Source organism: Barbus barbus (assembly GCF_936440315.1).
Source record: "Barbus barbus genome assembly, chromosome: 10".
In the NCBI taxonomy this organism is placed as follows: Eukaryota; Metazoa; Chordata; class Actinopteri; order Cypriniformes; family Cyprinidae; genus Barbus; species Barbus barbus.
In genome coordinates, this window is record NC_136738.1 from 6,365,656 (window position 1) to 6,380,553 (window position 14,898).

The window sequence follows — 14,898 nt, forward strand, 5'->3', positions numbered from 1 at the left end:
CAAATCAAATCGAACATATGTCACACTGATCTATTTTGGCAGGCAAGACGTTGGATTATTCTGACAGCCACTCTACTCACGTCCTGATTGGACATCTCCCAATAAGGTCTTTCTCCGTAAGACATGACCTCCCATAGGACAATCCCGTAGCTCCATACGTCACTGGCCGAGGTGAACTTGCGATAGGCGATGGCCTCTGGCGCAGTCCATCGGATTGGAATCTTGCCACCCTGTAAACACACAAAATCCATCTGTCAAGGAAACATTTTGCCATCTGTGACAATATCCAAACACATATTTCTACTATTAGTTGAATAACAAGCGTACTCTAACATCCACATGTCAAATCATGTAATCTGTATGCATTGGCGTTTAAAACAGGCCATATGTAAGGTGTCAGAGCGGGTGAAGGGGGGATTTCTGAGAGGGCCATGCATCTAATGAATGAAATTTAAAGTTTGAAACAAGCTCTGAGATGCCATTAAGATTTGTTTGTGTTAGTGGAAGTGATTGTACAGCACCAGTGTTAATTTGATTTAGACACAACCTCTAGCTGCACCATTAGTGCAAGGGACCCTGGGTCTATGCGGGCCCCTTCATACAGCATTATGAGCAAATTATGGTTAGATTTGCCAATCAAGTGTGGTCTTCGCACTGCAAAGAAAAGACAGCATGTGAAGTAAGTACGGTTGAATTTCCGTTTACAATATTTGATAAACTCTACACTTATAAGAATAAAGGTTCTTTGGCTCAGTGAAGAGCCTTTAACATCCACCGAATCTTTTCAATCCACAAAAGGCTCTTTACAGTGGAAAAAGGTATTTTAGATTTTTGAAATATTCTTCACATTAACAACAACAACAACAACAAAAGTTCCTTTAAGAAAGTCTTAAGTCTTTGGGGAATCAGAAATGGTTCTTCTATGCAATAACCCTACACTACAACCTATTCTGTCTTTGCTCTTGGTTTGTGGTACACCACCACCTTCATCGATCCTGTCCTCATCTCTGAAAGCTGGCTGGGCTTGCTTCATCTGCTTAGGTCCTCTCTTTCTCTCTGAGGATCAGCGTTGTATTTACCCAGATCGGCTGCTGGGGTAACTCTACACTCAACCTTCATGAAGGAGGTAGACTGAGAGAGAACAGGGTAGAGCCAAAGCCAACCAGCAACCTGGCCAAGTCACACAATTCCTACCCCACATTCTCCAAACACAAGGCCTTTAAAAAATAAACCCACTTGTGCGCGAGCCTCCCCATTGAGCGCGTACAAACAGTCCCTGCAAGATCACTGCTAATGAATGTAAAATGTGACACAATGTATCCTTTGGGTTTAATAGAAAGGGACGGCGAAAGTTGCCAGCATTCTTGTGGGTTCGAGGTTCTTGTAGCCGCACAATGATGCGGTGGGGGGTCTAGTTATAACGTTAAAAACATACATTTATGTTGGCTGTCAGACACAAGTAAAACCCAACAAATTTATGTTTATCTAACTAATAACATGTTGGTCCTCCCCTCCCCAGCATATGCCATACATCAGTGTAACACTTATGTTAGGTGACACTTGTATTGGTAATTTAAGCAGCAATATCTCTTAAAGCCTCACATGCAGTGGATTTATGCCCGACTCTTAAGTGTATTTATGCATTAGTTATCTCTTCTGATAATGGATGTTGCTCTTAAGAATGAGAGTGACGAATCTGGTTATTAATTCCAGGGAATGAAGATTAGACATGCTGGCTAAGAGGAGACAGTGAGCTTGTCAATCATGGCCTGGATCATATGGAATTTGCTCTGTAGATTTCTGCAGAATTGGGAAGCTGGTCATCCACATAGCCTGCCCATATTTCTGTTGTTTTCAGCTGCTAAAAGAGTCTAGTTCTCTCAACTCTGTTTAACACATTTTACTATGTTTCAAATCATTCCACAGACTCAGCAGATATTGCGTCTGGGTCTAATCATGGCTGAGAGAAAGCCTTTGGTTTCAGGCTTGCTAATAAAGCACTAAAACATGTTCTAAGTGAAGACTCATTCCACAAATCTAAACCTTGTGAAGCAATTTTGTGAACTATGTGAGCACATAAAATGTCTGTCTGTCTATCTATCCATCAATCTATCACTGTTCAAACATTTGTGGTCAGTAAGACTTTTTTACTTACTTTTTGTAACACTTACAATGTTACAAAAGATTTCTGCCTAAAATAAATGCTGTTCTTTCTTTCATCAAATAATCCTGAAAAAATCCTGAAAAAAATGGTCTCACTTTATATTTGGAGTCTTTAACTACTATTCTTATGATAAAAGAAAAAATAAATTATGAAATGAAATGAAATAATAGTAAGCACATAGTAGTTAAAGACATGTAATATAAAGTGGGTTCAAATATATTAAGCAACTTTTTTTCAAAACTATAAAATTAAAATACAGTATAAAAAATTTATTAAATACATATTAATTCAAAATTATTGTCAATTCTAAATTAATATATAATTACTTATATTTAACCCTTGTGCATCAATAAAAAAAAAGTTACACTTAGGCCCATAGTGGACAAAAATGTCCATGTCAAAAAAATGGTCATAAAAATTGGAAGCTTGGGAGCACAGACTTACGTTTGGTCTCATTTTAAAGAAGACCCATGGCAGATTATTGTTGAAGTAAAAAAAGTGAAACCAAAAAAAAGTTCTACAGGTTTAAATTTATGAACAATATTTTATATTTTATTTTAGGAATATTTTATATATGAAACATGTTGAACTCTAAACCTGCTAGAAAATCATAGCCATAAATCTAATCAAGTTGTGTTCCAAATTTGAGGTTGATATATCAAAAAATGAGCTTTCAGTAAAATTTTGTTTGGGCACAGTACCAAATTTTCCCCATTAGATGCCAGTAAAACTCTGCTGGTGCACACAGTGGTTGGATTTGTGATTTGCAGTAGAGTTTCTCTATCTCAATTTTTACAAGAACACACAGACAAGACAATTTTTTATGACACACATACAAACCACACTCTGACGTATATACCAACACACCCACACAATTATAGCTGCATTATTTTCCAAGTGACTCTATAATATGCAGAAGCAGAAAACAGGAATAAAGCGAGTATTTGCTTTATAGACCCTTTATAGACCAAACCTGAAAAAAATGGCACCATCTGGTAAAAAATAATAATAAAAATTAATTTTGAAGCCTTGCCAACAGAATGAAAGCCTATTAACAAAAATCGCATCATTTTACAGTTAAATGGCACTGCGATTAAAAATAGGAGCTTTAATGGGTTTTAATGAGGACATTTTTGTCCAAACGGTGCTGAGTGTTTCACTTTTTTGTACCTAGTGTAAAATAGATTTATTAAAGGAAATGAGTGTGGAATATTAAAATTCCAATAAAATACACACCTGAGCCAAAAATGATGCAGTTAGCATTAACACAGGCAAAATTATAAAAAAAAAAAAAAAAAAAAAAGGACAAAAATGTTCATAAGGGTGCACAAGGGTTAAAGCTGAAGTCCATAAGTTTTGCCTCTTTGTCGCCATCTGTGTTTGAAAACCTGTAATTGCTGCTTTTTGCAGAATTATTATTATTAATAATTATCTTCCTTGCGTGGGGTTGTGAGTCACCCGGGGTTGTGCAGCGCGAATGAATCAGTCAGTCACAGCACCGGTGTACTTAGGAATCACAGATTCCAGCCTATTTCTTGGAATATATGACCCAAGTAAGGTTTTTCACTGTATATTGTCATCTGAACAAGTAAGTAACAAGTTTTCCACGTTTGTTCTGACCAACTGAGGAAAAGATTGGTTAGCTCATATCACATTAAACCGTGCAAATTATTGTTATTGTTATACTTTATTCTCAAATTATTAATATTAACAACATCAGCATTGTGTGACAATGAGTATATTATTTTTTAGCATGTAGATTTCAATTTCTGTATATCCTAATCTAATTGTCATGCCATTCGAATTTCATATTTAGAAATTCTTGTAACCCAAAAAGCAAACTATGCTCCCTTCGAACTGATTTTATATTCATATTTAAAACTGGAATATAATTTATTTTCATTCACATGTGTTTCATAAACACATAATCCTTTCTGGATCACAATCCGCCATCAAAATTATACATTTAATTATTCCAGCTGCTGTGAGAAAAGGCTATAAACGTTCCGTCACCTGCAGGATCCTCACATGCGATAGCCTACTAGCTGGGACAACTTCTTTGTTTACAGACGTGACGTAATGACGCAGTGCCATGCTCAAATTTCCCGTGAAAACCTACCCGTACCACTCAAATTAGAAAACATTATTATAAGCTAACCGTTGTGTATTGGGCTAAAGTAAGGCGATAGTTCTGAACACTGGCTGGTTATGTACTTGCTCAAATATTGATTTCGGATAATTTGTAATAAAAAAAAAGTTATGGACTGCAGCTTTAAATAGAAAACTGTTATTTTAAAATTGTAATAATATTTCACAATATTACTGTCCTTATTGTAAAAAAATAAAAATACAAAAAATACAAACACCAAAGTTTTGCATGGCAGTGTATACAGTCATGGCCAAAAATATCGGCACCCCTGGTAAATATGATCAAAGAAGGCTGTGAAAATGTATCTGCATTGTTATTCCTTTTGATCTTTTATTTTAAAAAAATCACAAAATTCACCTTTCATTGGATAATAAGAATTTAAAATGGGGGGGAAATATCATTATGAAATAAATGTTTTTCTCAAATACACATTGGCCACAATTAACGGCACCCTGTCATTCAATACTTTTTGAAACCTCCATTTGCCAGTTTAACAGCTCTAAATTTTCTCCTATAATGCCTGATGAGGTTAGAGAACACCTGACAAGAGATTAGAGACCATTCCTTCATCCAGAATCACTCCAGACCCTTTCGATTGTTGGTGCTTCTTCTCTTCAGTTCACTCCACTCATTTTCTAAAGGGTTCAGGTCAGAGGACTGGAATGGCCATAGCAGAAGCTTGGTTTTGTGCTCAGTGACCCATTTTTGTGTTGTATTTGAGGTTTGTGTTTGGATTATTGCACAGTTGGAAGATCCAAACATGGCCCATTATAAGATTTCTAACAGAGTCAGTCACTTGATTTTTTTATCTGTTGGTATTTGATAGAATCCATGATGCCATGTGTCTAAACAAGATCTCCAGGACCTCCAGCAGAAATATAGGCCGTATAAAGCCGTACAAATACAGCAGTATATTTCATTGTAATCATGGGGTACTTTTTATCCCCGTGTTCACCAAACCCATCTTGAGTGTTTGCTGCTAAAAAGCTAATTTCTTTGTTTCATCTGACCATAGAAGCCAGTCCCATTTGAAGTTCCAGTCGTGTCTGATAACTGAATATGCTGGAGTTTGTTTCTGGATGCGCTAGGAGAATTTTTCTTGAAACCCTCCCAAACAACATGTGGTGATGTAGGTGCTGCTTGACAGTTTTTTTTAAAGGTTTTCTGACCCCGAGACTCAACTATTTTCTGCAATTCTCCAACTGTGGTCCGTGGAGAGTCTTTTAGCCACTCAAACTCTCCTTCTCACCATGCATTAGGACGATATAGACACACGTCCACACGTTTTGTAACATTTTATGTTGATTGTAAATTCTTAATTATTGTCCTGATGGTGGAAATGGGAATTTTCACTGCTCTAGCTCTTTTCTTAAAGCCACTTCACTAATTTGTGAAGCTCAATTATCTTTTGCTGCACATCAGAAGTATATTCTTTGATTTTTCTCATTGTGATGGATGATTAAGGGAATTTGGGCCTTGTTTTCCCTCCTATTTATATTTCTATGAAACAGGAAGCCAAGGTTGGATAATTTCATGTTCATAATCATCCTGGAGTGCTCAAAATTGTGGATATGAATGGGAATATACTTCAGAGATATTTATTCATATGAATTTCTAGGGGTGCCGATAATTGTGTCCAATGTGTATTTGAGAAAAAAACATTTATTTCATAATGATATTTCCCCCCATATTAAATTCTTATTATCCAATGAAAGGTTAGATTTTTGTGATTTTTTTACATAAAAGATCAAAAGGATTAACAATGCAGATTCATTTTCACAGTCTTCTTTGATCATATTTACCAAGGGTGCCGATATTTTTGGCCATGACTATATGTATACATCCCTCTATCCTCTCAACTTCAAATCAGCTTCAGCAGGCAATTAAATTCAGCAGACATATCATTTGAAATAGTTGAGAAGGCAACTGAAACATATTCAAGTATTATGGTATATGACATCAGATAAAGCATATAAACCCATTTCATGTCAGTGGGTAACAGTTGTTCTTGCAATTTAATTTGACTTCTGAGCTGATTAAAATATGTGAGTATACAAATCATTTATGTTTTTATATGAGGCATAATAATAATGTAAAATTCATTTTTTATAGCATTTTCTTTCAAATTCCTTCTGAAGTTCCTCTGACCTAATCAAGCCCTTTTAACTTGTGCTGTATGACACATGCTGTATCTCGGATGCTCGTGTTGGTGTTGACTTACTCTCGTGGTGTAGGCGGCTTCTGGGTCGTCCTCCAGCACTCTGGACAAGCCGAAGTCTGACACTTTACACACCAGGTTGCTGTTGACCAGGATGTTCCGAGCGGCTAAATCTCTGTGCACGTAACCCATATCCGACAGATACTTCATACCAGATGCGATGCCACGTAGCATGCCGACCAGCTGAATCACTGTGAACTGGGCGTCGTGTTTCTGACAGAGACGGGAAGAAGGGAAAAGTCAAATATGCTGTTTTATATCTACATAAGTATAAACATAAGTCATGCAATGGGTTATGAAACACAATGGAACACTGGTGACTCATATCTCAAAACACTGCCTGACATTTCCAAAGACATCTGTCATGAGCTAACTCAAAACCACTCATGAAATGGCTTTGCTGAGAGCAGCAGATCTTTGACTTAATAAATAGGAGCGTTTGACTGTTTTTTCTGGTTCAATCCACGGTGTGCGGCAACTTGTTGAAGAATATAAAGAGGATGTACACAAGAACTCATCGCCGACTGCATATCTGAACTGAAGCCCACTGGCAGGCTCGCAGTGTTTACATTGGTGCGTGTGAATAGGCCTTTTATATGAAGAATGATATGCTCAGGACTTGGAGATAAACACCAGGGGAGGAAGCGCTTCAGTAGGAGAGGGAGAGACTGGCCGGATGCGTGAGATAGCATTGATTTGTCAGGGAGCTCTGGAGAAATGGCTTTCTTTACCAAAAACAGGCAAACTGCAGTCTTAAAGCAATAGTTCTCTTAAAGACGCTTTTACTCATCTTCATGCTTAGTAGCTCCAAATTGGTTTGACTTTATTTCTTCCGTAAAACATAAAAGATGAAATTTGGAAGAATGTGCTGGTTACTCTTTTTCCAAGCAGTTAAAATAAATGCAAACCAGTGTTTTTATTTGTTTTACTAATTTACTATTATAGTTTTTGTTAATATTTTGAATTCATATTTGACAATATTTTGATTTTGTGAATGTTTTGATTTTATTTTTGTAATTTAATAAAATATTTAGTATAGTTTCATTCATTCATTCTCCTGCTCACCAAGCCTGCATTTACTTGATCCAAAATACAGCAAAAGCAGTAATATTGTGAAATATTTTTACTATTTAAAATAAATGCTTTCTATTCGAATATATTTAAAAATTTAATTTATTCCTGTGATCAAAGCTGAATTTTCAGTATAATAACTCCAGTCTTCAGTGTCACATGACCCTCCAGAAATCATTCTAATATGCTGATGTGCTGTTCAAGAAACATTTTTATTATATATATATATATATATATATATATATATATATATATATATTGTCTGTATTATAAAGAAATTATAGAAATTAGAAAGGATGCTTTGAATTGATCAAAAGTGATGATAAAGATATTTATTGATCTTTATATTTATTAATATTTATTTATGTTAAGCTTTCTATTTCAGATAAATGCTGTTCTTCTGAACTTTCTATTCATCAGAGAAACCTGAAAAAAAATCTACTCAGCTGTTTTCAGCATAATTAATAATAATAATAATAAATGTTTTTTTGAGCAGCAAATCAGAATATTAGAATGATTTCTGAAGGATCATGTGACTGGAATAATGATGCTAAAATTTCAGCTTTGAAATCTCAGGAATAAATTGCATTTTAAAATATATTCAAATAGAAAACAGCTATTTTAAATAGTAATTATTATTTTTTTTTTTTAAATATTCTTTGCTGTACTTTGCATCAAATAAATGCAGGCTTTGTGAGCAGAAGAGACTTAAAAACATTAAAAAACTTACAGTTCAAAAACGTTTGACTGGTAGTGTAAATTTAATTAAAAATGAAATTTAATATTTTATATTATGTCAGTTAATGTGTGTTTATTCCAAGCAATATTTGTTTGTTGGTTGGTTGTCTGGTTTTAGTTAAAACTCTGATGCAAACTGGGGCTTTCAAGTCTTTAAAAAGATGTATATGTAAGATAACTATAGATGAGAAACATAGATAGATTAGGCAATTTAAGTTGTTATTAACTGAGAGAAGAATAAATATCAAATTTGTGTATGAAGTCAGATTTTTCTTTCTTTCTTTCTTTCTTTCTTTCTTTCTTTCTTTCTTTCTTTCTTTCTTTCTTTCTTTCTTTCTTTTTAATGAATCGTTTGATCCAGTTTCAGAAATCTGGTCTGAATGATTTATTCACAAATTCACATAAACTTTCATGAACTCACCAAGAAAAGCTAGGGCAGATGGCAAAGATGTTTTAGTCAACACTTCTTTCAGTCTGTTTCTCACACAAAGCTATCTTATTATCTCAAAAGACTTCAAATATACAGCATGGTCATATGAACAATTACGATACTTGGTTATTCTGAACTTGACAGCTCCGGTTCTCATACAATCCAATCAGTGCATCCTCCAAAACTGTCTGCTTTTGTGTTCCACGGAACAAAGAAAATCAAACAGGTCTGGAACGATATGAGACGTAAACAATATCAAAATCTTTATTATTGTCTGAACTGTTCCTCTAGTTGTCCAATGCAAGCCTCCCTCTCATTCCGTGTCTCTGTCCACCCTATTTTCACTTTCTTTCTATGTGAGTGTTTATGCACTGCATACAAACTAAGTTTGGATGAAAATAACCCTGGACCACCTGGAAGAGAAAGGAGCTCAGAGAGGTTCAAAGGCTTGCTAATAATAGTGACATGAGCAGTGGCGAGGAAACGCGTTGGAGGGAGGATGACAGATCTCTTTGATAGAGTGCAGGCCAGGCTGCAGGGCGCAGGAAATTGCTGCAGAACACTGAAACTTTTCTCTGGTTTCTGGGAGTGGGATCCTGTGCAGACACATGTACAGGTCCTGCTCACTCCACCCCCTGTTTGCTCAGGTTGTTTTAATAACCTATCTTTGCATACTCATTTCAATAGAGCCGTTAGTGTCCACTTTTTCGTTGGCCTTGACTCTGGATTTTTTTTTTATGGACGTGTTCTAACAACAATACAAACTTTGAATGGACATAAAAGTATTTGAAAATCAGGAAAGGATATGTATTTAAATTATTATCAATAATAAGACTTTTGAATGTAATATGCATTTAAAGTTTATTACAAAATATTATTATATACACTAACAATCAAAACTTTGGGTCAATATGATTTTTGTAGGAAATTAATATTTTATTCAGCAAGGATGCATTAAATTGATCACAAAATGACAGTAAAAAACTTAAAATGTTACAAAGGATTGCAATACTGAAAAAAAGGAAAAAAAAAAATTCTTGAGCAGCAAATCAGCATATTGATTTCTGAAGGATCATGTGACACTGATGATTGGAGTAATGATGCTGAAAATTCAGCTTTCCTTCGCAGGAATAAATTACATTTTAAAATATACTAAAATAGAAAGCAGTTAGTTTAACTTGTAATAATATTTCACAATTGTACTGCTTATACTACATTACTGATCAACTAAATGCAGCCTTGGTGAGAGTCCAAAATCTTTTTTGTTTTAAAGTAGTTTATACAAACACTGTCCTGAGTTTCTCTGGTAACATTGACTTCTCTGATTGGTGGATCTTTCTTCAGGATTATGGGTAATGTAGTTCTCTACTATAAATTCCACTATTCAACTATTTTTTTTTTGATTACACATCAACTTGTGGCTTCTATATCAGGCCAGAGCTCACTGTCATTGTGTCTTAAAAGGTTTGCACATTCTGGCTAGAAATGAATTAAAATAAGTGTGATTTTACTCCCATAACCCAATGTTGCTACAATCACTTTAAATGTATTAATCATTGTACTGCTCAAGTCTAAATCACTGGACATTTAGAAACTCTACATTGGACCCATTTGTGCATCTCTCTCTCAAATTTTCAGATATTTTAACGAGTGCGAGGTCCATCCAATGCATCAAAGTCTGGCGTGTTCATTTTGTTCTCCAAATAGCAGATTGTCTGGCAAGCGCTGCTGGTGGTAAACTGTTGAAAAATGACACGAGGCTGATAAATTCATATGTCAGGTGTATTAGAGCCAAGGCAGGACGGCCGCAGCCAAAGGTTAAGCTGACCCATTTAACGAGCTCATTAGCGCATTTATCAGCACTTTTCAGATGGGCCGTCCCACAGCCTGTTGTTTGCTTGTTTATTTTCGCAGTGCGAGCAACGGGCAAAGAGGAAGTCATCTGAAGGACAGAGCATGCCCAGTCTGTTTAACTGGCACAGCCATACTGGCAGGCGGTGCGCCAGTCTCCCCAGTGCTGCTTTGGGTCTGAGCGCGAGTGAATCCGCTCTCTCTTCTGAAGACATGCCTGGTCTGTTCTGCATGAGAGAATGAGGCCATTGTGGATATAAGCTCAAGTGAAATCCTGACACTACAAAGCGTTTGAAACACAGGTAGTGTCGGTGTCTATTTAAAGAGGCCTCGGCTGTGAATATGAATGTGATGAATTTGGGAGACGTTGTGAACACAAAAGCACCGTTAAAAAATCTAATCTCTCCACAGCAAAGAGAGACATAGGTGAGCAAGCAGAGAGCAATTTGTGTCTATTTGTATAAATGAGAATGAAATGTTCAGAGAGCCTGGGAGAATGTCAGACATGCTGTGATAAGCAGGTACTATGAGAGGAAGCAGGAGAAGCTAAGACGCAGATGGGTTTTTAAATTATTTTAAGATGAGCCCTCTGTGATTTTTGTCTGATCATACATAATGGAGTCTCATTAAATGCGCTCAGTGTGTCACACTCACTCGCAGGAAGCCATCCAAAGAGCCGTTCTCCATGTACTCGGTCACTATCATCACGGGTTTACCTGAGGAGAGAGAAAATTCAGACGTGTCTCAGTCTAATCGAGCAAAGATGTGCCAAAATTGAGCTGTGATGTGCTGCAGTGGTGTCATTTCTGCCGGAAGGTTGAATTACCCAATTTGCAAATTAATGAGCTTATGTTGGACAAAAGAAAACATCTTCAAAGTCAGAAATTTCAAGAGAAAAATATAATGCATTCAAAGGCATGGATACGTTTGACCTATGAGGTTAGATATATATGTGCTCAGCATGACGACTTCCAAAGTTATTTCAATGACGACGCTGAATCCGTCAAGAAGAGTTTTATGAGTGAACGGGTCATGAAACCTGTCAAGAACAGTTTTGCATTATTTTCATGGTAATTAAGCATGTTTAAAATCTGGGGTCAGTAAGGTTTTTTTATGCTTTTGAAAGACATCTCTTATGCTCACAAAGAGTGCATTTATTTAATAAAAAAAATATAGTAAAATATTGTGAATATTGTGAATTGTCATATAGTATTTTTCTGATTTTTCAGTGTCACCAGGTCCTTCAGAAACATTTATATTAAATAGAAATCTTTTTTAACATTATAAAATGTACTATAAATGTCTAAAACTGTCCCTTTTTGATCGATTTCATGACCATTTTGCTGAATAAATAAATAAATCAATGTGTGTGTGTGCATATTTATATCTCACCCCAAACTTTTGAATGGAAAATAAAATAAAATAAAAAGATTGATAAAATAAAATACAACAATGAGAAAACAATGATAAAATAATGATATATTGTTTAAATTACTTGAATACAGGTTAAATGTGACAACTGGTGAAGGTACTTTAATCATCTTTTATGTGTATATTATTTTATTATGTCATTGCCAAAAGTGACATAAATGTAGCCCTTTTTTGACAAATTATCAGAGATTGACTTTTTTAACTTGCTTAATAAGGTTGGTAATATCTGACATGCTGCCTTTAATTTGTGCTGATTAATAAAACGTATAGTGTATCAGATTTTTTTATTACAGGAATGAAAATTGAATGATAATCAGTATTGATTATGAGAATTAAAAAAAAGAAAGAAAGGAAAGGAAATATGCTTAATTGTCATAAAAATTGTCATGTGGCATAATTAGGCTATTTCAAGCAGAATACAAATGTTTCTGGGCTGAAATGAGATCTGAGTTCCTGACAGGTTTGGAGATTCACTCTCATAGTGCTTGCCGCTGCCACATGTGGGTGTTATAAAAGGCTCTGGGTTAAGCAGCTGATTGTATTTTTTTACAGAGTTTGAGAGGGTGAAGAGATCAGGTTGATGGCTACACACCAGGTTTTCAACACATCACAGACATTATCTGAAGCCCATAACAAGAGCAGAGGTGCAGCTCTTCACATGACACCTCTGACACAGCGGCTCAGAAATCATAACCATGACTTACTGTGACTTCACCTAAATGAGAGTTTCCTGCAGGATGAAAAGAGTCTCGGCTTGAACTTGGACGGACCACAAGGTCAACTGTCACTGTCTGACAGCTTTATTTTCTCTGTCCTGCCGCTCATAAATCACCGGTTTTATCATCTGCACTTCATCTGCACCTTATTTCAAAACCTGTATGTAAAATGACTTTATCTCAATAATAGCCTGATGACCAGTCCGTGTTGTCACGATATGTGCAGTAGCCATAATTTTGTATTTTTTTCCTCCCAGCGTCCCAACAGCTGACAGCACAGCACTGTGATGAATGAGGTTTATGAAACGTGTGCAATTAAAATAAGTGGAGAAGAGCAAGACTGCACAACTCATGAATATCCTGTAACAACAGTCTTGCTCACAGCAAGCAGTTATTATTTTTTTTTTATCAGTATTTGCAACTTATAAGCAGATTGATTTACTTGGGAAGCAAAATTGCATAAAATAATGAGACTAAACTATAAAAATATTAAGTGTTGTTCAGAGACCATATCCAAAACTAAGCTATTTTTCTTTCTTTTCCAATAGAAAATATTAATATTTTTTAAACCATAAATCAAAATTTAAACCAAATTGTGTTGGATTTATGCTTAAAATCTATATGCTGTAAAAAAAATAAATAAATAGAAACTGTATAGTGAATAAATAAATATATCTAGTTTTAATGATTCCTAAATATTTTGGGAAGCAAGTCAAAAATGCTGATTTGTGTAGAGCACCTATAATGTTTTACTCCGCACAGTTAAATCATTACCCAAACTGTAATGGACCAGTCTTTAGATTTCAGTTGAGTTGTTTTATGGTTTCTGATAGCAAAAAAATCCCTCCTCCTTAAACCACACATCTCTCCCTCTAAACTTTTGATCCTGAAATCCTGCTCGTAATCAGTATCCTGGCCCCTTTGTCTCTGTGAAGCAGCAATCGCCACTCCACAAATATTTTGCCTAACACATGGCCAAAAGCAGCAGGTTAAATGGGGTGTGAAAGTCTCTGGATTATTAAGAATTAACAGGGCAGGGTTAATAAATCATGTCAAGTCAGAGGCTACAGGAGACACATGCCAACCTCCCCTGGCCCCACGGCCCAAACTCTGCACCCCACACTTACTTTCAATCACACGCAAAGTGCACCACCTCTCTAAACACACACACACACACACACACACACACACTACACAGGGCCATTTTTTCCCAGCAACAGCCTCAAATGATAGTCATTTACAATGAAGTTTTCCTATTATTTACAGTCAAGAACTCTGAAGCGTGAGCAGAGTAAGATTTACTCAGCCAACATAATCCTCAATTTATGAGCAATTATGGACATGAAAGGAAACTGTTACATTCCTTTCTGAATTCTACTTAAAGCAGAATGAAAAAAAAAGCAAAAAAAGCAAAGCAAAAATCGGCCAGCAACACAATGTTTTTCAGTACTGAGTAAAAATGTGAAGATTTAGTAAAGCCTCAATGAATCACAAAATTTAAGTAAAAAGACTAAATTAACTTCTTTCTTTCTTTCTTTCTTTCTTTCTTTCTTTCTTTCTTTCTTTCTTTCTTTCTTTCTTTCTTTCTTTTTCACACTATCCCAATTTGCAAAAATATCAAACATTTATTTACTACACATGTTGATATTATTACAGGTTTTTTTTACACTTTGACTCTTTTTTTCAAAACTTTTGTGAGTTGTGTTTAGCAAAAAGTGTTTGCAAAGGCCGAGTCAAAGGCAGAGAATTAGAATTGTTAGATTATTAGAATGATTTCTGAAGATTCACGACACATGACAGAAGTATTGATGCTGAAAATTCAGCTTTGCCTCACAGGAATACATTGCATTGTAAAATGAAAGCAGTCTTTTTAAATTGTAATAATATTTCACTTTTTTTTTTTTTTTTTTTTACTTGATCAAACAAATTCAAAAACATCTTTCACAAAAAAAAAAAAAAAAAAAAAAGATTCATGATCAATGAATAATGATAATGATTATTCCAAACTGTTGGCTGGTACTGTATGCATTGCAAAATGCATTTGAATGTATTTTATATTGTTCAATCGCTTGAACATGCACACAAAAATCTTCAAAAGTCAGATTATTGTGTGCATGTGCAAGTTATTGA

At 35.3% G+C, this 14,898-nt stretch overlaps 1 protein-coding gene across 1 annotated transcript in view; it reads right to left on the reverse strand.

Moving 5' to 3' along the window:
• LOC306875972 (ephrin type-A receptor 3-like) overlaps positions 1–14,898 on the reverse strand; it is a 122,684-nt gene that overhangs the window by 16,138 nt on the left and 91,648 nt on the right. Inside the window, exons 12-14 of the mRNA XM_079426826.1 lie at positions 11,276–11,337; positions 6,535–6,744; positions 81–230 (exon numbers count right to left, since the gene is read on the reverse strand). Of these exons, the coding sequence (XP_079282952.1) occupies positions 81–230; positions 6,535–6,744; positions 11,276–11,337 (422 nt within the window). The remainder of the gene's footprint in view (positions 1–80; positions 231–6,534; positions 6,745–11,275; positions 11,338–14,898) is intronic.